At 39.0% G+C, this 27,308-nt stretch overlaps 1 protein-coding gene across 8 annotated transcripts; it reads left to right on the plus strand.

Moving 5' to 3' along the window:
* The first annotated feature begins 633 nt into the window (after positions 1-633).
* On the plus strand, positions 634-25,581 carry FRRS1 (ferric chelate reductase 1). 8 transcript variants are annotated; one of them, XM_064428146.1, is made up of 18 exons: positions 634-784; positions 908-994; positions 11,038-11,189; positions 13,716-13,911; positions 14,134-14,270; positions 14,653-14,747; positions 15,392-15,542; positions 16,340-16,519; positions 17,369-17,467; positions 17,968-18,115; positions 18,528-18,644; positions 19,417-19,532; positions 19,779-19,865; positions 20,771-20,868; positions 21,036-21,094; positions 21,732-21,875; positions 22,957-23,018; positions 23,124-25,581. In XM_064428146.1, exons 4-18 carry the CDS (start codon positions 13,716-13,718, stop codon positions 23,214-23,216), a joined length of 1,782 nt encoding a protein of 593 aa, XP_064284216.1. In that variant the 5' UTR covers positions 634-784; positions 908-994; positions 11,038-11,189; the 3' UTR covers positions 23,217-25,581. The 8 variants fall into 8 exon arrangements, with proteins under 8 accessions (XP_064284216.1, XP_064284219.1, XP_064284215.1 ...); XM_064428145.1 differs by lacking the exons at positions 634-784; positions 908-994 and adding exons at positions 9,952-10,027; positions 10,212-10,297; XM_064428143.1 differs by lacking the exons at positions 634-784; positions 908-994 and adding exons at positions 9,971-10,107; positions 10,212-10,297.
* The last annotated feature ends 1,727 nt before the right edge of the window (positions 25,582-27,308 follow it).

Genomic DNA, 27,308 nt, shown 5'->3' on the forward strand with positions numbered 1-27,308 from the left:
CGCGCTCGCTCCCTTCCCGCCAGGCCCCGCCCCTCCGCTCGAGGCCCCGCCCGGCCTCGCCCCTCCGGCCTTGGTCCCTCCCCGTCAATCCCGCCCCTCCATTCCCGGCCCGCCCTGCCCGGCCCCGTTCTTCCGCTCTCGGCCCCGCCCCGCCCAGCTGGCCCCGCCCCTCAGCTCCCGGTCCCGCCCCTCCGCTGGCGGCCCCGCGAGGCGCGCCCTGAGGAGGAAGGCTACCTCAGGGATACCTTAGGGGTACCCCCGGGTTCTCCCAGAGATACCTCAGGGCTACCTCAGGAGCTCCCCCCGTGCCCCGCGCTGTTGCTGCAGCGAGCGGGCTGATCTCTCCGCGAGCCTGGGCCCTGCTGTCGGGCAGCGCGGTGTGGTGGTACCTGTCTGCTGTCAGCCTCTACAGCCACAGCCCCAGCAGCGCCTTTACGCTCGGCTGGTGCGCACAGGCACCAGAGGTGTCCCGGCCACCTGACTCCGGAGCTCTGTGCGGTTTACCGGGCCCTCTGCTGAGGGCTGGGTGGCTTTAAAGCTTGTCCGGAGTGTCCCGGCTGGTGCCTCTGGGCCCAGCCGCTCCCTGCGGTGACTGGGACGCCGCTCCGCCGAGCCCCCTCAGCGCTCCCGCCCCGCTGCCCCGGGGCCGGCACCCGCGCCGGGCCGCCGGCTCCATCCTGATAGGCTGCGCTGCTCAAAAAACATGATGTCAGCCAGAGTTTAAGTGCTATATATAGTGTGTGGACAAGACTACAAACTCCGTGGATCTGTCTTTGACCAAGAGGTAGCATGGTTTTTAAAAAAATCCCAAACACCAGAACAACAGCCCCCCGCCGCCTTGTTTTGCAGCATACTGTCATCCGAAGTGCTGACACCATTCAGCCCTTACCATTGCTTTGTGTTGCAGAACACCTGGAACAGTTGCTCCAGGCCTCTCACGACCGAAGTCACTAACTGCACCCCAGTGTAAAGGTCAGCCTTGCAGCTTTGGAAGGTCAGTCTATTTTTATTGCCTAGAAAACGTTTTTAAAAAAGTGCTTCTCAATTTACAGTCACTGTGTTATACTGAGTTGGTTTTTTTTTTTCTTTTTCTTTTTTTTCTTCTTGAAGGCGGAATATACATTTTGTGGGATTGGAAGAAGTCTGCAAAACAATTTAGGCTTAACCATTTACTTCCAGCCATCCCCTGCATACCCTTATAAGTGTATTTTACTGCAGGGTGTTTTCCAATTACAGTGCATTTAGGGAAAGTCCAAAGGTCTTGATATTCATGGAAACACTTCCACTCATTTCAAACTGAAGCTTCTTTTATAATTTGGTAGCTTTTCCCCTTTATTTTCTCTTTCACTTGCTCCTCCCTCTGAAAATGTCAAGAAATCTGTTTGTTCTTCATTACAGTTAAAGTTTTTTGGTATTGTTGAGAAAGATTTTTATGTTGGTGTAGATGACTTGTATGCCCTTGACATATATTAGGTTTCCTAGACAGAATGGGGCAAAAAGGAAAAGCACCCCTGTGAGTGCAGTTCCCTTAAGATTCGCCTCATCAGGGCTCATTCAGATGTGATTCAGATGTGATACTTAAAATCCGAGTTATTTCACATGGCTATTTCCTGCCCAGTAGAATTCTCCCACTGCCCTTTTTTTTCCCCAGCCCCCTTATTCTTTACTCAGCTTGCTGGCCTGTGTTCATATACAGGACAGACTTGTACCTAGCAGACCCTGGCTCTCCTGGCATGCTGGCTGTTTCCTCTGAATTGGATGTATCCCAGAAAAGAAGATGATAGGAATGGGAAATACAGGAAGCTTCAACAGTTATGGAAGTCATAGGAACAAAACCAACTGAGCTAACTGAATGAGATGTGGACCATCTTTTTTTCTAGGGTCCTCTGCAAGCTTCAGTAGCCTGAAATGACTGCAGTTGGTCTGCCACAGAGCCTTGCACAAGTGTCTTTTCCAGGCTTGCTGTTGTCCTGTCACATACTGAAAATGGGCTGGGATTTAAAATTTCATGAGCTGCTTACATAGAGAGCAGCTCTAAGAGAGGGAGAGCAAATAATGCCTACGCAGCCAAGTCCTTTGCATAAATAGTTATCCTAAAGTGCCTGTCGAACACTTCGTGAAAAGCAAGATGGGAACTAAATGGGCATTATTGAAGTCAATTTCTCTTCTGTTACAAAGTTTTAAAATGTGTCTCTTTTGATTTCCTTACTCCGTACAGAAACTCACCCTAGCCTTACTAGGTTTGCATTGGCACATTTCCTCTATACTATGCATTGAGACAGATTTTCAAATGGAACCAGGTTTATGAAAAATATTTTTTTTTAGTGTCTTGGACAAAAATAATTATGAAACCAAGCCTGAGATAGTTATTTTGACATAATTTGTGACTGTAGCTAAACCAGATGTCAACAGTGTAAATAAAGGACTTGATTCACTGCACAGCAAAAAAAGTTTCCTAGGTACTCTGAAATCACTTAATAATTGGTATAATTTATATATTAATAATCACTTATTATAATTTCATTGGCTTTCAATTAAATATAAAAAAACTGCTTCAAAGATAATGAATGTCGCAGGTCTCTTGATGAAGTGTAATCAGGAACAGAGCAGAATCCTCTAATCCTTTCTCCATCACCATCATCTCTTATGCTGGCCCATCCCTTACAGACTTTGGTCTGTGTTCATTTAGTACATGTGAATTGAGCAGTTTTTCTCTGTATGGAAGCCAGCAAAACATGAATGCACAAGAGCTACCTTTGAGCATTGCACTTCTGTCTAGAACACAGCCAACACCAACTGAGCACTTGCTGCACTGGCATCTAAGGGGTGATTTTCACAGTGCCATTTTATCTAGTTTGCAGTTTCTCTGTGTGTGGTTATGATATACCACAGCAGGAAATGATCAATAGTTTTTTTCAAAATAAGAGTACATACTGTATCAATATTAATGATCAGGAAATAATTTTTCAGCAGTTTCAAATCTACACATACAGGAATTCTTCAGTCCTTTTATGTACACCTTCCTAGTGGTTCTCTGTTCTTTCCTCCTGTTTTGCAACACAGTGTTACAGAGCACTTATCCTAGTGGAGGTGTCAGTACACTTTGGGGAGCTTTTCACTAGGTGTCATATCTCACTAATGTCATACTGCTTATGCTTGTTTTAAAGGGTAAAAAGTACTCTAAGTACTTTTAAAGGGTAAAAACACAGTTTTGGATCTTGGAGTACTTACATGGTGGCAGTATTTTTTTATTTTTAGTAACAGAAATATAGTTCCCAATAACAACAGAAAAAGCCAACTAGCACAGACAGAACTTAGCTGAACATCTAACTAAAATTAACAGCAGATTCCTTTGGCCTGCACACAGGAAATATGAGACTTTATAAAATTTAAAGTGAGCATTTTTTCTCATTGCTCTACACTCATGCTCTGTAAATTCATAAATTAGCACTGTGCTATTGTTCCAACAATAAGAAGCTTAAGAGGTGCTGAGTCTTCTGTCTAGTGTTTGTTTTCCAATGGGGATTTCTCAACCAGAAATGCAAACTTGAAAGAAAGTTCCTTTTCTTTAAAACTGTATTTCTGCAGTTTGGTTAAACTTGTCTTTTCTAAGTTAAATCTTTGCTATGGAGTGACTGAAAACAAGTGCTTTCTTAGGCAGTTACATGCTCAGCAGAAATTTGGATATGTTCTTGGACATTAGAACCTAGTATTGAGTGAAAACATTAGTGAGAACATTGATGTAATCACCTATAGCTTTTTTTAAAAAGTCCTTTCTAAATGGGTTTTGCAATAACTTGGTAGGCAGTGGATAAATGATAGGCTGGGATAAAAATGTAATAAAAATGATAAATGATAGGCTGGAATAAAAATGTCTATTTCAGTCAGATGAGATGAAGAGGCTCGAAACATTTTTATGAAACATGAAACTATTTAGTTTGTCCTTACTGGCCTTTCATGTAAGGAAGTTTGACCTTTCAAAGATTAACATTTTGGGTTTGTTTTCATTTCCAGTTTGGCCATACTTCTACTGTGTGGCCTCAAACAATCAATGCTCTAACATCCATGGAAAGTTAATTTTTAATCAAGTTTAATTTTTAATAGAAAATTGTAAAATTCAATGCAAATATCTTTAAAGAGGACCATATAAAATGTCATTAAAGGTAGCTTTTCACATACGTGCTTGAGATACATTTGACTTTGCTTTAGCTAACAGCATCACATTAGTTTGATATTAATAATCTGTAAATGTAGGGACTTGGCAAACAAAACTATCTGAATTATATTCTTGTACCATTTAACTTAGTTAAATGTAAAATTGATTCACATAAACTGGGCCAATTTTTGTTGTAGAAGGAGAACTTACCATACCTGTGTGCTGAACCACTTCTGTCTTCCTGTGAATTGTTCCATGTAACACTAGTGAGATCTGCTGAGATTTAAGACTTCAGTGGATCTATTCCTAAATGAATTGTAGCAATGTCTTATCAAGGAGATCTATTTCCTCCTCAAAAATAAATATTCAGAGTGTCTCTTGCACACTCCATCTCCTTTATGATGTTCCTTCCTTATATATCAAACTATACTGAGAATATAATTCCTATTTTCCTGGTCCGTTAAAATAATAATCCTTAAATCTTACCTAGATAGGTCTTTGAGTTCAAATGGTAACCAACTGATTTTTCTTTTTTGTTCTATATATTTGACATCTGATGTTTAAGCAAAGAAACAATTACATTAAGTTATCTGAAAGCTGATATTGGGAACTGTAGTCCTGCTCTGTAATCTTTCAGTGCAGGCAGAATTCAAGCCAGGGTAATTTGAACAAGTTAACAGAGGGTAATATATTGCAGAAGGAAAATATTTCACCAAATGTATGACTACCACAAGCATTTGTTTTAAAAGATATTAAACGTGAGCAGAAAGAATAAGGAGGATGATATAAGAGTGGTTTGCACTAGAGTGCTACAAAGCTGGAATTCAGACTGGTAAATCCTTTGCTGTACAGCAGTTAGACCACAAAAACATTTACAGTTGAACCATCTCCAAATGCTGCTACCAGAAAATAAAATTCCTTAGTGTTTGTCTCATTGATATCATCAGGTCTTTTGGTCATCCACAAATTTAAATTTGGGATTACTGATGAGTAGTTTGCCCATTACTGGACAGTGGTTCCTATGTGAACACCCAGAACCTAGGAATTACAACCTAGTTGTATTTTGGGACAAAGTGCTGCTGCTGCTGTCCAGTTTTTATGAGTATCCCATCTCTGCACGAAGCACTGAGTCTCCATTTCAGCTGAAGGAAAATGTCTTGAACAGCTTTGATATTTTGCTTCTGAGAAAGTTTGGAACTTGGAGATACTGGCTTCCAAAGTGACCATGTGCTAACCTGACTGTGCAGGAGGCAGCTTTCCATAGCTGTCTGGACTGTGTCCCTTTACACCTTGCTTGACTTTCCCCTGTGCTCCTCAATCGAGGATTGCTGCTTACAGGACTTGAAAACTGGTACAAAACGATCTTCTCTCCCTTACTCTTCTCACAGCTCACAATACTGGATATGCCTTTTACCAGCCCTGCTATGGTCTGACCTGTTTATTAGCTTTTGAAGTTCTCTGTAAACCTTTAGGTGAGACTTGCTAAAGTAAGAGCTAAAATCCCTGCAGCCCTTCCCATGGAGAGTACTCAAACACCATGGTTCCCCCACAGGGGCACTGGGCATGTACTAACTGGAATGTTGCTACAACTGACAGTGCTGAGCATCATCTCCAGGAGGACTGCATATGCTTGAACCCAAAGCAACTGCAAAACCCACAGACATGTGGGTCTGAACAAAGAATGCATTTAAATCCATGAAGGAGTCAAATTAGGAACTGCTGAAAAAAGGTGAAGAAATGGAAATGAGTTGTCTGAGAAAGGATTTCTGAGATGAGATGAAAAAGAGTAGGAAAATTAGTTCCTAATCCAAGTGAAAGGGCAGAGGAAAAAAGCTGGGGAGGGCAAAGGGCAAAGGAGGAATTGAGATTGGCTGGCAAAGAAACTGATTGTGTGAGAGAACGTTGTACAAGATTTCAGTTAATCTTAGCTTGGCATTATGAATTCTGCAATCAGGTCTAAAGTGTCTTACACTGAAGCACTTACAGGTCAATGCCTTTGCCAGCAAGTTCTTTGCTCCCTGTAAAGCAGAACAATAAAACGTATCACATCTTGCTGATATAACAAAATTAATAATTTAAAAGATCATCATAGCAATGGTCAGAAAATACAGAGAACTCAACAAGGTTAATGCAGTACTTTAATCAGATAAAACTTGATAGTGTGCATCAGACAAGCATTGACCCACATCACTTGAATGAGGTGAAATGATTTTACTGAAGTCCTTTATCAGTTTATGTGTGTTGGGCACTGCATAAGTGGAGACTCTCAGAAAAGTGACAGGTTGTGTGTCATTTTCTCTTAACACCTATACAGACCTGTCTCAAATTGATATCAGGGAACCATCTTAAATATTTAGTTTCAGATAAGCAAGGAAGTACTTTAAAAAAATCAATATAAGTCATAATGGATACATATTTTGCTAGAAAGCTGTGGGGCAGAGACTTCAGCTATTGTGTCAGAATAAAGATGCAAAACCAAAGCAGGTTTCTGTGCAATTGGCAAATCTTACTTGACTGATTGGCTACTGCCACCAGGTGGCTTGTTACAGTCATTGACTGAAAACTGTAAAATACGTTTTACCTCTAGGAAAACAAGTATTTTCATATAAACACAGTTCCAAGTCTCAATTTTATGTGTGACATAAAAAATTCCAAAATGAATGTGATCAGTAAATAATAAAAAAAATGCATACAGTAGAAGGACATTTCTGAACATAAGGGGAATACTTTAATCTAATTTGTAAATTAACAGTAAGTTGGTAAATCAGGTAAGTATGAAACAGTGCCAAAGCTCAAGGGAAACTAAATTATTAATTATGGAGAAAAAAATCTCATCCTACATTGTGACTTTATCATCATTTATTTCATTTTAGATGGTCAGGATTATTTCAATGCCTCAACATTCTCCTCTCTTTGGGAGGAAAAAAACCCCACCACATACAAATTGATTTGGTAGGAAGAATTCTTCCTATCTAAGATAACAATATTGCTATTAATTCCCTAATAAATCTTTAACTATGACAATAATGCTGAAAAGCTTGGAAAATGCTGAAATCTTGAAAAGTCTTGAAATGCATGGTTTCCTATGTATAGTTTATGCAAGAGAAGTGAGTAAACAGTCCTGGCAAAAAGTGGTGCCAGGACTGTTCTCTTCAGAGAAAGCCTAGTATCCAGCATGTATTTAGCCAACTCCAGTGCACTTTTTCAAACACATTTCAGTATTTCAAAATAGGTAACACTAAAATTTACTATTTCAAAATAGTAACAAAAAATTCTTTGATCCAGTTATCCATCATCAAATCAATCTCGTAGAGATGCAGCATTTTTTGCACATCACTTGATTTGAGCTCCTGTGAGGTTTTATGGTGATAACCTTGCCAGTAACATAGAGCTCAATGCACATATATGAAACTGGAGCAAGGTCTGACCTAAAATGCCACAGTTTTGCTGAATAGTTCACTTAATACCTAAGAGGAAAGTTGATTAGAAGGACTCACATGGTAACATGGGCTCTCTTCAATGGGTTATTGTATTCCATATAGCTTTGAGCTTAAAAAATAGAACAGCTATCAGAATAAACCTTGGACTGCACAATAGTTAATTTCCAAAATTATATATATTTACTTAATTGCTTTCTTAGTTCTTAAGCAAGAGAAATTCCCCTTTATATACTTGGAAAGAAGTCTCCTCTATGAAATTCCTGTTGCTTTCAAAATTAGAAGCTTTCACTTACTTCCTTAAGTGCCTATAATAAACCATGCAAAAAAACTCATCAGCTTCTTTTCATGTTAGATGTTGTTCCATTCATTGGCCACTTGACGTCCTCATCCTCTGACACAGGTCAATAGTAGGTTACACTGCTTTATCTCTTCAGGCTTGCAGGAAGATTCAAAGCCACCCCCAGCCCTCTGTGTCTCTATCTCATTTGGTTAAGATAGAACATCTGCTTTGAAATAAATACAGAATTGTTATGAACACACTAAGGACAGTTGCAGTACACTTTAAAGAAGATGCAGCTGTGGACTTTTATAGCTCATATACCCTAATGCATTCTATTTACTTTATACTGGATATCACATTTAACAAATTAGCAAGCAGTACCTTTTAATAGAAACATTTTCATTAAGACTGCAGAACTATTGATTTTACTATTTTTAAAGGAGACTGGTGTGTTTGAAAAGAGCCCTTCCAGACAGATTGATGAGTGCCCATGCAGTAGTATGGGGACTTGTACCAGAAGTTACAGGGTTAGTTTTTCTTCTCCCTGGTTCGCTTGGTGTTATCTTGGTTTTCTTGCTTTGCAGCTCTTTAGCAATAGCTAACATCTTTGGAAATAAGAGAAGCTATACAATGATAAGCAAAACAGTATTCCCTCCCTTACCCTCTTTACTTTTCACAGAAAAATGTTTTTTCCTTCTTAAACTCTGATTACCATTTCCAACAGAATTGTAGCATTTTCATCCGTCCTTGTGAGTCTTAGTAAATAAATTACTTCCATATATACTTATATATATATTACGTTTCAGACATATGTACCCCATTCTGTCAATGAGCCAAGACCTTAAAATAATATCTTAAAATATTTTTATATTAATTCCACTGTACTCTGTGAAAGTTATGAACCTAAATATTGTCAAGAATACTGGTCCCTCTGGTCACCAGTTTTCTTACTGTAAATATATTTATGTTATTATTTGTCATACAAATACTGTATCTATATAAGTTAAAAACACATAGGTACACAATAAAGTATGTATGTACTTAGGCCTGCAATTTTATCAAACTCTTTCATATATGAGAACTTTATGAATGTAGTTGTAAATAGAATTATTTTTTCCCCCCAGCTAGGGGGAAACAGCCATATTTCACTCTGACTTCAAGCTATTGCTTATGCATTATGTTTCTTCAGTTACTGAACACTGACTGAGATCTCAGCTTCCCAATAACTCCCATGAGCAAGATAATACAAGTAACAGTCAAATAAATTTTCTGATAAGGCAAAGTAATCCCATACTGTTTTTCATGTTAAATATATTTTCTAATATGTTACCACAGGGTACATGGAAGCTGAGAAAAGAGTGAATACTAACAAAAGCATTTTGTAGTCTGTCATATTTTAGTAGATAGTTATTATTTTTTAGAAAATATTACCAAATTAATAGAACTGGGATCTCTAGAACTGCTCAGAACTACTAAGTAACTGAATCACTACAGCTCTCCAATGAAGGTGGTTTTTAACACAAACACAATATTTCTATGCTGTGGGAGGGCAAAATTCCTGTTGGATTTCTAAGTAATTGTCTTTTTGTGTCACTTTGTGAGCAATCGAGAACTTGGATTTAAAAAATACAGAAGTCAGAGAAGCCTGTGTCAGCAATTGCAGTTTCTGCCAGTGAAGACCCAGTTACAGCCAGTATTTATTTGCTTTCTTGATAAGAAAGGCCTGGTTTTGCAAGCCTGTATATGTGACCACCTTTCGGCCCCCGAACAGCACCGCTAATGAGCTCCGTAAGCTCTGACAAGGCCAATCTCTCAGTTAAACTAGCTGTTAACCTAGGACGGCCATCCAGACCCCCAGCGTTGGCAGGCTGCAGAGAAAATAAATGTCCTAGCACCTTGCAGAGCCCCGGCTGCGGGGGCTCCGGGCGGGCAGCACCTGGGCCGGGCTCCCGGAGCGTTCGCGGCTCCCCGGGCGTGGCTCGGCTCGGCTCGGCTCGGCTCGGCTCCGCCCCGCCCCGCCCGGGCTCTGCGGACCCCGCCGCCCCCGCCCCCGCAGCCAGAAAAGCGCCGCGGCCACGGCGGAGGCTGGAGCAGGTGAAAGCGCTGCCTGGCTCGGCTGTGCTTGCCCCCACAGCGGTGCCGGAGAGGAGAGTGAGTCCCTGGGGCAAGGACGTGCGGGGCTGAGGAGCTGCTCGAGCCTTTGTAGTCGTGCTTTGGTTAAACTGATGCCAGTGAGTGCTCGAAGCGGATACTGCAGGCTCTTTGGAAAGTGTGTTTGCTTAATAAAATGTGTGCAGCAGGTATGAAGTAAAGTAAAATCTGGTGTCATTTTTAGAACACATTGTAGATGCTACCTTTCATGCAAGAATTCTGAATTCCCTTAGAGAAAACTCTTAAACCTGTGTGCCTTAATGAGTCAAGGTAAGCTATGGGTTATTTTATCTGGAAGCTATGCCACCTACGTTCCTCTGGTTTCTTTTTTGATTCTTGTTATGCGAATATTAGTTTCTTATTTTGTTTCTTTGTTAATGTGCATTGGAGATGGTTCTATGATAGCTGTGACAGTAAATGTGCTCATGCTATAGTTGAAGTTACTTGTTGGGATAACTATGTCTTTTTAGGTCAGTCTCCAACTTTGGCTCTTCATGCAGATGAAAGTTTGCAAAGTTGGAGCCATGAAGATTCCATGCAGAGCAGCTGCCCAAGTAAAATCACTAGAGCAAGCAAATGAACAGGGCAAAATCCTTCTTGGTGAAATATATGAAAAAAAGAGAAAGCTACCATATTTTAAAAACTGTTTCTTTTTGTTCTAAAATAAAATATCCCTTTGATAGGGGGTAAATGTATAATGAGCTTTAAAATCATGCTGTAAATTTATGTCAACTAATACTTGGAGGAAGAAGGTATCAAAAATTGGTTGTAGGTTCCCCCTGCCTACCCTTAACTGCACCAGAAGATAATTAAGTAATTACTTAGTATGAAACTCTTTGAGGTCTGAGGAAGTGTCTGAAAAAGCAAGGGAAGCTGCAGGGTCAGTGTTTCATTACACCTTCATGCATTTCAGCTGAAGTGTGAGGAAGCTGTATAAAATATGTGCCTGAAGTAAAGATGCTCTTATAAACCTTACTTTTTTTGGTGTGTTTACTGTTTGTTTTTTTCAGACAAGCTTCCTGGATACAGTAAAGGTTAATACAGTTAGATGCAAACCAAATAGAAGATATTACAAAGTCATATAAATTGTTTTGCTACAAGTAGAGAGCCAATAGCAGTTTTACTCAGGCTTTGTCACTGTAACAGAAGGACTGGCTGTAAGGTAAGTACCTACACTCAAAGTGTTATGAAAAATAATTTTGAAACATATATGCTCTTGAAATTCTTTCCTAGAAGGAACACAATGCTGAGGTGTGTATTTTTTGTGTGCATGAGTGTGTGTGCGTGTTTATATTTTAGAAGTAATGAATTAGTATGAATATGTTTTCTGTGCTTGCTCAATCCAACTGTCATGATATGAACACCTTTAAGCAGAAGAGGACAACCCAAGCTCTTTTTGTGGATTGAGAGGGAGGGTGACTCTTGGACAGCAACACTGGCTACTTTCCCTTTGTGGGAGTTTATTTCTAAAGGAATGTGTCATACAACCCTTATATTAATATAGCTTATTCCCCTTCAGGTGGTTCTTTCCTTTTTTGTTCGCTCTCTTGTCTGATGGTGCTCAGGAGAAATTTCTGTCAATGGTAATTTTGTACCTTTGAGCTGGAGTATGTTTGCCTTGACTGTTGTCTCATCTCTTCTTCCTCTCTGAAGTTAGCTTTAGGTTTCACACTAGGCAGCTAATGAAGTTAAACAGCTGAAAGAAGATCAGTTCTATGAAGAAATCGTAAGTTGGAATGTAAGCACTGTGCTCATGAGCTATCAGGCTACCAGGGATATCTGCAGGTACTGAAGGAGTTGTTTGCAGTGCAGGAGCAAGTAACTTACTGCTCTCTATTTATCCAAATCTTTTTCAGATTTTTTTTTTATTCTTTTAATCTCTACTTAATCTTCTTCTTCTGACAGCTTTTGAGTCAGTTGAATCTGACAAGGTATTTCTTGTTTCCTTTACATCCCTACCACATCCTCTGCTGCTTAAAGCAGAATACTACTCTTTTTCTTGTCTCTGTGATATGCAGTCTTATCTCTTGTTTTGAAGTTTTCTCTGGTACATATAATTGTACTGAACCTTGGCCTTTAGTTTTCTATAGGCGTCTTTAACTTACGTATAAAAAATCAATTAGATGAAAACTTTTGACAGTTTGGACAAGTGTTTGAACTAGTAGGAAATACTTGAACAAGAAGTTAAAGATATGATCATAATGTTATCTTGAATATTTGGGAGGAGTTGAGTGTTGAGAGAGACTAGAATTTTCTAGTTTTTGAAACCTAACTGTTCAACACACTCTTACCTTTGATTTTCTTCTATTTAGTGGTGTAAAGTTGCTGAGGAGCCCATATGTTGAAGTACAAATACAGCATTGCTTTGGAAATTGTGGATTTCCATGTATGAGAACTTTGGAAGAGTTCATGTTGATGACTCCTATTGTATAAGATAATAGTGTGCCTTGTCTTCATTTGACTGCTTTTTAGGTATCGAGAGTTCAGTCTGAAATGGCTCTGTGTTTCTTATCTCCGTGTCCATCCATGCTGTCGGGGAACTTCATAACCTGATACATCTTATCGCTTGCTGCAAAGTGGGCATGGCCCTTCCAGAAGGCAGACCAACTTGCCTGGTCTATGTTCCACCAGAGCTGATAACTCACTTCTGGTGCCTAAGGATTGAAAGGAAGTTTCTCTGTTCTCCTGGCCTTTTGGATGTGGAAATGCTTTCTTTTGTTGGCTAGGGTGTTCTGTGAACCACAGTACAGCTCTAAGCCCTGCATGCTACTGGAGCAGCAAAACAACTGCTACAGCTTTTATGAAAACAGTATTGTGGTGGGGTAAAACATTGCATGATGAAAGCTGAGGTTAGGGGTTCATATAACTGTTTTAGGATCTGGAGTCCTACTATCCCTTGTCTTTCATGATGCTGTTCCCTTGACAAGAGTGTGACAAGCCAAATCCGTTGTTTGACTAATTGTCTAGAGGTCCACTATCCAAAAGGGAGAGTTCAAAGGAGAAGTCTTGTGCTTGTCTGCAACCAACATACATATTTATTTGTTTAAATCTTCATACCAAATTCTCACTCTTGCATGTATAAAATTTATTTCTGGCATTTGGCAACTTTAGTTTCCCTGCAGAAAGAAGAAATTGTTACTGGGGAATTATTTGTCATATGTGAGGAAATAGACACGGGTTGTGGAAACAAAAGGCAGTCTGTAATGATGCAAAATTTGAAGCTATGATTAATAAAAGTGGGCTTGATATTAGCTGTGTAGTTCCTCAATACCGTTGACCTTTATATATCTGTGGAGCATGTTTGAAGACCTGTCTGTCCTGTGCAGATGTTTAAGGAACTTGATTTTTTTTGGTTTTTTTTGAGAGAGAGAACAGGAGAGGGATTGGCAAAAGACACTTTAAAAGAAAAGTGCTATCAAAATGCAAGGAGGGAAATAATCCATCCAGTGGTGTCAAATCCATCGACAACCTGTAGATGGCCTGAAATATGGTATCTGAACATCCTAACAGTGTCTGGCAGTTATCAGAAGCAGAAGTTATTTGGAAGCTGGGAGTGGTGTCTTCTCATGAATGCTTTTTTTGAACATGGTTTTGTATTCTACCATTCTACTGATTTCTAAAGAGGCATGGTGACCTATAATGTAAATATTTATTGTGTTTAATTGCCTGTAAATTTTATTTTATACAGATGGCGCTGCCTGGTTTTGCTGTTACTGTTTGGATGTTTGTTTGCCTCTATGCATCTGTGGTTTGTTATCCAAATGGAAAAGTAAGAGGAGCCTGTACTAGCATGGTACCTTGTCATGGTAGCTCTCCTCAGCTGTCACCTGAACACACCATTACAGTGAATGGGACTGAATTTAAACCAGGGGATAACATAGAAGGTATTATCAGTTACAGCTGAAGAGTTTAATTTATTGTTTCTTCGTATTATAGTATGTCTTTCCTCAGTTTTCTATTTAAAATTGGATTTATCTAAGTAGTTGAATAATTTCTAGGTAATCCATTAACCATCATTCAGTACTTGTAAAATGAGCATCTGGTTGAAATACTTCCTTCTTCCTCTGGAGTAGAGTTAAACTTCCTTATTCTTCTTCTTGCTTTAGTTCATCTGTCTGGACCAGATTTTGAGGGATTTTTCATACAAGCCCGGGATGCAGAACACCTGGATAGCCCTGCAGTTGGTTCTTTTGTGCTAGCTGACCGGAGACGTTCTCAGCTGCTCACATGTGGTCGTACCAAGGTAGAGTCAATGCTTTACAGTTATTCAGTGGGCACTGAGGGGCTTGTTCTGTGTCTTCATCTTCTTGTTGTCAAAAAGTGGAGCATTTCCTTACGAAGAAAATCTCACTATTTCTGTATAAATGCTGCAGGGACATCTAGCTCATTGCTGGAGTCTTCTGGATTGAAAGTCCTTCCTTTTAGTCTTGAAGTTGGTTAGTATGAGTAAGTTGGTGTGCTACACCTCACCTGAGCTGATCATGACTGATAGGGAAGATAGGGAAAAGCCAGTTGCACTGGGGAAATGCAATGTCTCTGTAGGATTTAGCTGCAGCCTCTGCTGACTGTGTTAATTAACAAAATGTCTGTCTACTGTGTAACTCTTGATATATGTGTCTTTTCAGAATTCAGCTGTCAGTCACACAAGTAAAGCAAAAAAGAACGACATAAAAATTTATTGGATTGCTCCTGAAGATGCTCCAAAACATGTACAGTTTCTGTAAGTAAACTTAGTATAGATTCTAATTTATTAAAATGCAGACAAGGCAAACTTGTTCCATTGTCTGTGTCAAATATTGTCCAGCAACTGAAAAGCCCTTGGGTCCAATGACCTGAAAAGTCAACACCCCTTACTTGCTGCAGAATCTGTGCTAATGCAGACACTTTTTTTTTTCTTTCCTTTACTTTTTTTTTTCCTCCCAGGAAGAGTGTAAGGGGATTTGGAGATTGGTTTCTTTAGTCTTTCTAGCTACCTTCTCACTTCTCATACCTGCAATATACACTGTTAATAATCTTCCTCTTTGCTGTACCTAACTAAATGATATGTGTACCCTCCTGTTACACTACACTAGCTTTTTGTGAACTGCAGGATAAAAGCAATGCAACTCTTCTCTGAAGTTCTAATCTATGCCATAGGCATGAGTGTTTCTTATATTCACTGCAGCACGTGGTGTTATGTTTTAAAATTCTTTTTCTACTGAGATTTAAGATGCATTCTACTTCAATCCCTAAAATGGTAGAGGTTTCCATAGAGATGAGGGTTTTGCAAATAATTTCTCTGAACTATAATTTTTTTCCTTTTTAAAGTAGCAGCCAACTATAAATATATACAGTAATCACTCTGTGTGTGTTGTGTTTTTTAAGAGCCACAGTTGTGAAGAAATACAGGATTTTCTGGGTAAAAATTCCGGGTCCCATTGTTTCTCAGCCTGACGTGCTGTCCCCAACACCACCTTTGCATGCAACTTCTGCGGCTATGTCAACTTCACACCCAGTTTCCTCCATATCAAAGCCAGTAAGTAATGACAAAGCTAAATTAGGCTATCTTTAATGCTTTTGATGAATGGAATTTAATGCGATATTGATACAGCCTATTAACAGAAAAGGAGAGATGATGGATGAGTAACTTTGATATATAAGGCTAAGAACACGACAGCTGAGTTGCCTGAACATTGCTCAGGTTCTCATGCTGCACACAGGTAAGAAGATTAACAGAAAGTTTATAAAGTAATGATCAGAAAATATTATGCATACTTCTCACGAGAGATGGGAAAAGACTCAATCTGGTCATGACTAATAACTTCCTATTTAGCAGCTGCAGGCTCAGCAGCTTTCTTCTCTAAGTTCATTTGTGTTACTGACTTTTGTTACTGAGTCTTGAATGGATCGAGAAGCATTGCTATTTGATCCAGGATAACTGTGGCTTATAATCAATGTATTTTCTCAAGGTATATCAGTGGAGTTTCTACTTTAAAAAGTAAGCATGAAGCTGTAGTACCATTATTTTCTTTCTCATTTTACAACTCTCCAAACATTAGACCAGGGAAGTTTTTTTTTTTTTATGAAGTTCTTGCTGACCTTTCAAAGTTATTCTATTGTAATAGCTTTAAAGTGAAAATTCAACTCAAATTTAGCTTGGAATTCACCATCAATTTACTTAGTAGTCCTAGGGTAACTGTAGGCATGGATTAAGAGATTGGTGTGTAAACACAGATGATGTTGTTCCTTGTATGCTTTTTTCTGCCATGGGTAAAAAGGAGGAAGAGAGTGGAAACTCTCATTGCTCACAATTTGTTTGTTTGCTTCATTTAGTTTAGTGCATCAGGTTGTGGAATTACAAAGTTCTGCATTAGGAACCCTACAAACTGTGATCCTGGGAGTGCTTCATGTTTTTTTCTATCCTTCCAACGAGAAGAGAGTTCAGTTTTTATTGAAATGAGTGGTCCAAGTGAAGGATATTTAGCATTTGCATTTTCCCATGACCAGTGGATGGTGAGTGTTCTATTTTCTTTGCTGTAGTTGCTTTTGTTAGTAAAACTTGAATGGAAATTAAATACTGTCAGATGTCACATAAAGTGTGACTCTCCCAGAGTGCTAAAACACAGGTTGTTTCTTCCAGGTGAATAGTCACTTTTAGCTCAGGACTGAATAACTGCAATAGAATTTCCCTATATCTATCTCTTATGGCAGAATTCAGCCTGTCTGACTGAAATTCCTGGTGAAATCCATCTCTATTTTACTATCAAAAAAATCTTACCTCTCAGAAACTGAGTTGTTATTCAGAAAATAATTTGCATTTGATCCTTGAATGTTACTCTTAAACAAGCATTCTTAATGTTGAAAGACACTTCTTTCTGACTTATGTTAAAGTGATGATGCTGTTGACAAATGGATAATGCATAAGCTACTTGTTGCACAAAGGAGATGCTGTTTATATTCATCTCCCTAGTGCAGGAACACTTGGTTCTCAACAACACTTTTTTTTACAGCTGTGCAGGAATAAATCTTGTAACTGAAGTGGATTTTTAAGTAGCTCCAACATCCATCTCTGTCTTGTCTAGTCAATTTGATAAATTTTAAATAATTAAGGAAACTTCTGATAATATGGTTGTTACTCTGGGAGGGGAACGTGAATCATAATGTGTGTTTCTATGTGTCATCTCTTTGACTTAATGTGGTTCCTCAGTATTAATACTGATGTGTTTGAAAAATGGGGAATAACAGCTTGATAACTACAAAAATCTCTCAGGTCTTGCTGCCTATATTAAATCAAAGACCTTTTGGAGACTGTCAGTAGTGATTTTCATTGGGCTATAGATATTTTTCTTTTCATCTCTGCAGGGTGGTGATGATGCTTATCTGTGTGTTAATGTGGATCACCGCATTCACATGAGCACTGCCCATCTGAAGGAGCGAATTCATCCTCTCTTGGATTCAGAGGTATGTTTCAAAACAGCTCAGACACTTTCACAGACGTAGCTTTGAAATAAGGCATGCTGTTGCTTTGTGCTTTTGTTTTGCACAGCAGGTGTAAATACTGAGGTGTAAATTCTCTAAGGTGAGGTTGATTGGGCTCTTACTTCCTAGTAAGTGTTAACTTAGCAAGTCTAAATTTAATTTGTAAAGATAGTCATATGATGGAAGCTTAGTCTTTTTGGAAGCTTTGTCCCTATTATTAGTCTGTCCCTTTTGCTAGAACTGCAATTGGTACGCCCTGAGTTAAACATTGTTGTAGGCTGTAAAAATTCAAATCCTAAGTTGTTATGCTGACTTACTGAAATACCTTTTGCATGCCAATTCAGAAGGGATCCCCCTTCCCTGGACAATTTACTTTTTTTCTTTATATATCAGTGACACTCTTGTCTTTTTCAGGGTTACTTTTAAGCCAGTTACTCAGCTAGTCTGAAGACACTGGGTGTTAAATATCTCTTGTTTTACAGAATGCCCTTGAAGATGTGTCGTGGAGGCTTGCGGATGGTATTCTTCAATGTTCTTTCAGGAGGAGGATTCGTCTCCCTGCTTACAAAGGGAGATTTAATCTCGATACCAGTTACTACATCTTTCTGGCAGATGGGGAAGCTAGTGAAGGTAATTTTGACTTACATATATAGTTGCTTTTCTTTTAACAGCTCCAAATGAGTTAGTAACCCTTCTGTAAGATATGGCTTAGATGAAAATTGGTGTCTGAACTAAGGTTTCCAAGCTTGAGGCCTTTAATTAAATCACCTTTACTGCTTCTCTGGATCATGGGTTTGCTTGTGGAGGTTATTGCAAATTTACTCATATGTGTTGTATTTTCTGTAGCTAGGTGAGTTGTGTTTTGCACATTAAGTGTGCAGGATGGCTTAGATGATGTTAGGTTCTTACCATATTGTGTGCTAGCTTGTATGATTATGTGCAGTGGTCACAACAGGGCTTGAATTCATGAATGAGGAATGGGCACACTTACGAGTGCAATGGCTTTCATTAGTGAGAAATAAATCACTTTGTCACTGCTTAGGTGGGCTGATATACAAACATCATCGTCAGCCCCTGGTCACCAATGGACTGTACAACGTCACAGGCCTTCCTCGGGATATCGGAGGTTCCCGGGCCCCGCGGCTTATCAAGGCTCATGGTAAGCTGCAGTTTCTAGTTTTGTCTCCCAGTTCTAGAGTTGCTGAGACTGGAGGGTTATTGCAGAATTGGTATTCCCTCTTGTCTTTCTGGCATTTGTGTTGTATATTCATGTATATGTTGGCTAGCAAAATCTAGAATCTGGTGGCAGAGTGAAGTTCCTAATTTTTCATTTCAAGAACAGTGTTGGAAGATTCTTTTTTGCTCAGGAAAATGAGTCCACCCTTGCCTTTTCCCTTAAATTTAAAAGTGGGACTTGTTTATCTCTTTCTCTCTATTTGAAGTTCTTGTAGTTGCATTTTTGGTTTAGTTCTATTTGAAATGAGAAACCACTCAACTGGCAGTTGGGAGTCACTGAAGTTAATGGGAATTTTTTTCTCCCACACTGCTGGACTTTAATGCAGGTCCATGATTGAACTGCCACTCACTCTTTGTCACACAGATTGTAGCAATGCCATCTTTCATCCTCTGATGCCTGAGTTGATGATAGAATGGTTTCTCTCTCCAGTATGTACAAAGTGTATTAGCATGTGTGAGATGTGCAGTAGCCAGAGCTGCTCTGTGTTGTGTGGATATTTCTGTTCTCTAGCAAGATAAAGGCTATAAAGCTGTAGCCTGAACCAGGTGATATGTTTTTAATTATTGGTAAATTCTAGCTGTGTGCACATGGACGAAACAATTACATAGTCTTGGAAGTTGTATTCATGTGCATTTAAGTTACCTATCATTTACCTTGTTGGGTTGTTTTTGTTTGTTTTTTTTTCTATTTTCAGGAGCGCTAATGTTTGTTGCTTGGATTACCACAGTTAGTATTGGTGTTATTGTTGCACGATTCTTCAAACCTGTCTGGTCTCATTCATTCCTACTTGGAAAGGAGTTGTGGTTTCAGGTGGGCAAAATCTCCACATATCTCCAGCTGTATTTTCTAGTATTATTGCAAGCAGAATTATAAACCAATAAATAGTCTAAAAATAGTATGGTTTACATCTTTAATCTTATAAATTAAAAATCAGAAGTTCACCTACTTTACTACTAAAGGTTGTCTTAAGTGGGGATTAAGAATATCTTTTAACTGTAATGTCTTCTAATGATGTATTAAGTGTAGAGTTTCTAAAACCAAACTTAACTTTTCTAGGTGCATCGTATGCTTATGTTGACCACAGTCATGCTTACAAGCATTTCTTTTGTGTTGCCTTTTGTGTACCGAGGAGGTTGGAGCCAAGTAAGTGTACTTTTTGTCTTGTTAGCTGAAAGGTACAGGTGGGACTAAATGAATGAGGAAGTCCACTGCCAGCTATTATGACTATTTCTAACCAATTTTCTGTGAAAACTGTTCTTAAGTAGGCTGATTCCAAATTCTGGCAATCCAGAAGAGGAATTTTGTCTCCTTTAAACTTTAGCTGAAAAAATTCAGTGTTTTCCTTCCTTCCTTTTTCTTCCAAATAGCTTCTTTGCTCACAATTTCTTTATGTACTGTTTTGGTCCTACAAGTCTTTTCTTAGAGAATATGGTCTTGGGAGGGGAGTAAGGATGTGATGGCTGACATTACCATGGTAAACCTGCTGGGAAGATGTCTTTTTGGACATAACAGTGAGTGATAAGCTTAGTCTGGAGCAGTAGCTGGATAGAGATTTTATGTTTGTCGCTGTCACCTGTATTCTGTTTGATGCAACGTCACACGAAAAGTTGGAAAGTCTAGAGAGTATCTGAATTCAAGGTGGAAGAATATGGTCGCAGGTGTGAGCTAGGGAAATTGAATAAAACATATTCATGTGAAAGAGAAGACCAATGCTGGGATGAGTTATAAAATAGGCCTATCCTGGAGACACAGGACTGGGGCTGGAGAGCTTGGACTATGGTTTCTATAGTCATGTTAGTCTGCTCTTCAGCTGGTAGAATTTCTCAATATAGCAAAAATGTGTGGCAAGCCTTGAGCAGACATACCAGTGTGTCTGCTACCAATGCAAGCAATCTCCATCTGGCTGCAGGGCAGCTTATTGTGTCCTGTTGCCTTTGCCAGTGCTGCTCCATTGTAACTTATTAATACAAGTAAAATTTGCAACTTTTTGGTGTCTTTTCTTTCTGTTTGTATAGATATGATATTTAAGAAAAATGTCCTCTCTTTAGCAAGCAGGTTTTCATCCTTATCTTGGCTGTGCAGTGATGGCTTTGACAATCTTTCAACCACTTATGGCAGGCTTCAGACCATCTCGTCACGCGCCAAGGTACAACTGACTCATTGAATTAGAGCCACAGGAATGAAATGTGACTGTTTCTTTAAACATTCTTTGTAAAAGCTTTCCATTGTACAGTGTTAAAGGAGAAGATGTTCTTTGATTTCTGACCCCTTCCCCCAGTGGTGTAATCAATAAAATGTTTCATTGTTTTATAGGAGGCAACTGTTTAACTGGTTTCACTGGAGTACTGGTACAACAGCTAGAATATTAGCTGGTGAGTAGAAGTAACTAACTCCCACTTAACTGATTTAAAGAAGAAACTTTAGAACTTTGCTCTTTTTCTGGGCTGTTGTTCATTTAAAACATCTATGTACGTCCAGTCCGGGCATGTCTGAAGATCCTTTTTCTTGACCATCTTTTTTGTGAGTTTTAAGGGGCCATTGGATAGATCCTAGAGAAAAAGTGACTTTAAAACTAAAGGAATTACTGACAAATCTGAAATTCCTCTGTAATGAGGACCTGCCCTTTATCTTCATAATTTCTTTTTGTCTTGGAAGATATGAGAATGGTGTTCTTACAGTAATATAGTTCAATGTTATTGAATGGGAGACGGGAATTTCACTTACAGATCCAGAAGCTGGGTTTAATTCTAATAATAGAGGCAAGCTTCCACAGCAACCTTAACCACTAATATTGTGGTGACTGGTGACTACCAAAGAAGCCCACAATGACTACTGATCCCCCCCACAAAAACCCTGAACAACCTCCAGCTGTGTGAACTCCTTTAACCTTGTTCCTCAAGCAGTTTTAGGTAATTAATGGGAAATCTATTTAAAAAGCACTGAGAGAATTTTTTAAGTACACTGGCACAACATTCTTATTGGGTTTTCTATCTTGTTTTTACTGAATAGTTGTGACTATGTTCTTGGGAATGGATCTGCCAGCACTCAACCTGCCAGACCCGTGGGACACCTATGCAATGATTGGCTTTGTAGCTTGGCATGTTGGTACTGATGTTCTTCTGGAAATACACAGCTACTGTCTTGTTCGTAAAGGTACAAACCAGCAAAACTCCTGCTGTCTCCATGCTTGCTGAGAATAAAACCAGTGTGGGTTGAATTTCAGGAGGTGTTCTTTGGCCTCTAACTTGGAAGCTGAAAGGGGGTAACTCTTGTAGTTTTGAATCTTCTGTAGATGAATGAATATGGAATAAACCCACTTTTTAAGATAAGTGTTCTAGAAGAGTGGGATTTGTGCCATTTTAAATAGTAGTTTCTCATTTTTTAAACTGTAGTTCATAGGGGATAAAATGGGCAGACTGAAATATGTAAATATTTTCTGAGACTCTATTAATTTTTCCCTTAATTTTGATCCCAGGTGGGTATGTTAAATCCAGATTAATTAATGCAGATTTAATCTGCATTTAAATTGTTGAAAATTATGGCAGGAGCAAGCTTGAACGCTTGTCATTTTGACTGACTGGAGAAGGAATATGAAATCCTGACTCCAGTATGTCTACGGAAGAGAGGGGTAGTAACTTCATTAGAAATTGTTATCTTTACTGGCTAGTGTCACAGGGAGGAGGTGATTGCACATGTGAATGACCTGGGTCTAAGGCTGAGATGAGACAGCTGCAGAACTGAAGAAGTATGATTAATTAAGAGTGCGTGTAAGGTGGCATGTGGAGAAGGAGTGATTATAAAAGATGTGAATTTAAATTTAACTGCAGTAATTACTTCCTAGAAATAGGGAAAATTAACCTGAAATGTGTGGACAATGAGCGTTCTCATATTGGCTAATGAAAATACTTCTTATGAAATCCATTTATCTTAAAATATAAAAGGAAAAGGTGTTAGCGCAAAACTCAGTGTTTTGATTATTTAGTCTAGCAAAAGACAAAATGTTTTTTGACATCAGTGTTCAGAATTTGTTTTGTAGGTCAGCGCCAGTAATTTTTCATTTGCGCTGTGAGTGTGATAGTAACAGGTCAGGAAATGTCAAATGAAAATCCCAAGTCCTTTTCAGATTTGATGCTGTGTAAGATTTAGTCACAGGATCAAGACTTCTGCAGTATAAAAATGAAACCCCCTTCCTCTTAAGGGCTGATTTGACTTCTGTTTTTCTTCCCATGAACAGTTGAAGTGATAGAGGATGACAGAGTACAGATACTGCAGTCACTCACATCTGCAGAAGCAGAGGTGAGTCACAATTTGGTAACTAACTACTGTGAAATGGGATGATTCTTTGTTTAAACCAATGAAAAGACTGACTGCTCAATGACTTTTCTTCCCCTTTTCTTGCAGGGTCGTCTGTTTAAACAGATTGTGTTAACCATCTATGTCTGTGGAAATATAGTATTCCTTGTTGCCTTCCTGATAGCAATCAACCAAGTATGAAAAAAGTATTAGAGAATTTTGTGACAAAATACTGTGCAGTTGAACAATCTGCAAGGAATACTTTTTATACAACTTTTTTCTCACCATGGTCCTGAAGATGTAATTGAAGAAGAACAGCACATGTATGTCCTGCTCAGTGTTAGGGAGATCTGGAATTCAAATCTAGAGAGAAATCCTGCAGTCCTACAAAAGCTGTCTTCTGATGGGACTTTTAATGGGAACCTTTGCTTGAGTAAGGAATTAAATCTCTATTTTTTAAGCACACTAGTTTACTTGATTGAAGCTTATAGGTGGAAGGAAGGCTGAGAAGATGTGCCAAAAATGTTATTTGGGTAGTCATTTCCCTAAGCCTTTTGTGAATATTATTGGGGGAACTGGTAAGATATGTCTGGTCCAGATTAATCTGTCCACTTTACTGTGTTCTAATATGTGATATGCCAGCTTCCTGCTCCTGACAGTTTTGTGCATAAAGAAACCCCCAACTAAAAAAACCTTGAAACTTAGTGAAAGATTGTCACAAATGCAGGTTGATGAATGAACTAAATAGATAAAAGTGAAATGCAGAAAGCACTGTCTGCTCTGGGTAGTGCACTTACACAAGCACAGGAGTTTAAGAACTTCAGTCCTTTAGTAAAACCACCATTTGCCTCACTCAAAATACTGCTCTGACTCATCCCTCTTGGTGCTTCTAAATCATAAAGAGAACCTGTTTGCAACATAAATGCATTAAAACCTATAGTAACTTATATAAGGAAGGAAGAACCTAGCTGTGTTTATGGATTTCTGTTTTACTGTCTTTGGTTGCTTGAGCCTTCTGAATTACTTAACTGTGTGAATAAGATGGATTTATGCCAACTACCGCTTCAATGGAAGTGAAAATTCTTGCTCTGGAATGTTGCAGTTGTATTTGTGCTATTGAGCAAAATGTAAATTGGGAACTAGGTTGACTTCAGAAAAAGCAGCTTCTGTTAATGTTACGTGAGAGTCCTTTGAGCTAGCATATGTAGAAGACAAACTATAAGAATTTTATAACAACTCTATTCTGAAAGAATATTGGAGGGCAATTTTTTAGTCAAGAAAAGGTTTCTCCAAATACATTAACTGGGTACAGAGACTAAAAAGAGACTATATTATTTCACATTTTTGGTTCATGATTTGCCTAAGTATGGAAAGGTACTCTTGAAATGGCATTTTGGAAATGAAACCTTAATATGCTTTGCAGTTGTATTTTGTGGCTCTAAACAGCTTGTTCCCCACATATCTTCATTTTTCTTACTGCAAACTATAGATTTTTAGTTGTAGCAATTCAAGATACATTTTTCAGCTAGGCATGCTAAGCTAGCTGGGAATGAAGGTTTTGGGAGTATTGGATAGAATAGTGAGTAGTGAGGCCTGACTTGGTATAGACTTTTACAGCAACATCTCTACAAGTGTGGCCAGCTCTAAAACACTTGTAGGTGTGGGCCAGGTGGTGGTTCTGCTCAGTTACCAAAGCTGTCTGGTTCTGCCTCTTCTTCCACCTTCCCAAGTCCATAGTGCAGCCTGTTGCATGGACAGGTAATACTCAGGAAGCTGCATGTTTTGTTGTAGTCAGTGATCTTTTTTGATTGCTCAGATATCTGATTTAGCCATAAGGGTGTTTATGGAGCTGGGATTAATCCCTTTGTCAGCAGTAGCTGACTGCAAGTGAGTCCAAGCTGAATCATCTCCCTTAGGAAAGTCATATGCAGAGTGGGAAAGGGTGGCCACGAAGAAATGAGTCACAACCCAGGCTGAAGGACAAGAAGCATGGGGCCAGCTGGGTGGGTGTGAGATTTTTTTTTTTTTTAAGAGAAGTCTGATCTCAAAAAGCCTGTGAATCTCAGGGTCATATACTGCTAAAGTTTTGTGGGACTCTTTCATCTACTGTGAATTTAATGTAGAAAAATCACTCAACCTAGACATGGTTATTGGCTTTTTAAGTTAAGGTTAATGCCGGATTCTTTCTATAATAGCTGTACTGAGGGTTGTTTCAATTACATGTGACAATGAACGTGGGTTTTAAAACATGAATGTAAATATCTCAATAAAAGTTCTTGTCCCTTTTAGTAATGTGAAAATGCTGTCGAAAGGAAACTAGAAAAGTCTTGCCTAGTAGCAAAATGGATTGTCTGGTTTTTGTAAATGTTGTTTTATAAATTACAGCTATGTAAATCCTTCCTGGAGAAATTATTATTGAAATTGAATGTTAAAATAGTTTCACTTTTTAAAGCAGTTTCTTTTCCTCAAGAAGAAAAAAAGTTTCCTTGTTCCACATCTAATACAACTTTTAAATTGGCAAAATTATCAGTCGTTCTGGATAAATTTTTTCTTCCCACTGCTTGCAGTATTGTCTAGTTTCTTATGGGAGCCCTTATGTACAGTATTGTAACTTAATTGATTGAAAGATGTGCTTATTTTGCACAGTTTCTGTTCACACCACCATTCCTGCCCTTATCCTGCAGAACTGGTAAGTGGAAATAATGTCATTGTATTCCAATATCGTCCAAAGGTTTTTGTGTACTCCTTTGAAAAAAATCTCTGGAGGGGTTTGGTATTGGTAGGAAAACAGATGACAGGCAGACATTTGCGATTAGTCTCACAAGTAGTTTACTGTTTTGATTTTTAGGTGCAGCCTCCGAATACTCGTTATCTGCTCTTGGCTTAGCTGCAAATCATATTCTTTGCCTGTGCTTTGAACAAAAATTACTTAATGTAAATGTAACGGAGTTCACAGCTACTTTGTTTTGCTTTAAGTGTTTTTTAGTTAGTTGTCATTTCAGGCTGCAGCACAATCCAGGGAAAGTGTATTTAAATTCTCCTTCTTACACTGAGTGCTACATTGTTTGCTGTTTTGTCAAAAAATCCCAAGATGGGGAGACGTCCAGTTCCGTGTAATAATGGCCACACGTTTCTTTTACCCAGGGAAGGCGAAGGAGAGCTTGCCTGCTTTGTGTTCCATCAGCTCCTAACGCTACGTGGCGCCCTTGTTCAAATAACAGCACTTCTGCTCTGCTTGCTTGCTGTAAACTGTCCGTGAGAGGTTGGCATGGAAAGGTTTTTCAAAATAGGAAGTGTTCCTAAATGAATTAATTGGAAAAATTTTCAGAAACTCGGTCTTTAAATTCAAGCCATCTCATACAGATAGGCATTCTGGAACGGGTGTTTGCTTGCTATCTATGAATAAGTTTTTGTTTGAGCAGATGGTTTTCTTTTGTCATGTGGGTATATCCTTGTGCAGACAATGGAAGATGAACAGTAGTCACCAAGGAAAAATTGCAGTATTCTGCATTTCTATGCAGAAGTTAATGCCTCAGTGGTTTTAGAACTTTGGTGCAGGCTGAAGTAAGAAGAGTCCAAGTGAATGGAAGGGTGGCTAATAGGGATGATCTGCTAGTAGGTCTGAGAAATTCTTTGCTCACATAAATCTGATTCTGACTTCTCTAAGGGGTTTGTGTGAAGGTGGAAACTGTTGCACTTACCTGAGTAAATGGCACAGCAGAACTGGCACAGGACATATTCTTCAGAACATGCTTGGAGCCACCTGTTTGAGTTCATACCTGACCTAGTTCAACCACTGTCTGGTTTCTGCTGGTCTTCTTTGTGCTGTGCAAAAGTGACTTCACATAATGTAAACCACAAAACTGCATCACTGAACCAGCTGTTTATGGCAGTCTTCCCGCACAAAGGATACTGCACTTTAGAAGGACTGCAGCTTCAGCTTGGCTTCAGAGAGACTTTCGTGTTGTGGGGCCTTAGAAATCACTTGGCTTTAATGATGAATTGGAATTTTGCATGGTATCTCTACTGACATTTAAAAAGATAATTTGCCACCTTGTATTTCTGTCCTTGTTGATAAAGGATGCAGGAAAGCTCTGGGACTGTAGCACTCAGATGATGAACATTCCTACTTTCCAGAAGCACGCAATTTTCCAGTCTTTCCTCTAAACTACTTTGACTAGTATTGTGATGATACTTGCTCCCTTTTCCATATTTTTTAAGTTTAATAGCACAGGTTTTTGGGGAAGCAGAGGATGAGTGTCTGTAGCTCTCTGCTTCTGTTACAAAAATTGT

This window comes from Passer domesticus, chromosome 7 (genome assembly GCF_036417665.1).
Source record: "Passer domesticus isolate bPasDom1 chromosome 7, bPasDom1.hap1, whole genome shotgun sequence".
Taxonomy (NCBI): Eukaryota; Metazoa; Chordata; class Aves; order Passeriformes; family Passeridae; genus Passer; species Passer domesticus.

Excerpts from the sequence above, each read along its gene's own strand:
- FRRS1 (XM_064428141.1), top strand. The coding sequence starts at position 10,102 with ATGCCAGTGAGTGCTCGAAGCGGATACTGCAGGCTCTTTGGAAAGTGT. Across the intron at positions 15,543-16,339 it reads TTTCCTCCATATCAAAGCCA|TTTAGTGCATCAGGTTGTGG; the intron begins GTAAGTAATGAC and ends TGCTTCATTTAG. Across the intron at positions 16,520-17,368 it reads TTTCCCATGACCAGTGGATG|GGTGGTGATGATGCTTATCT; the intron begins GTGAGTGTTCTA and ends TCATCTCTGCAG.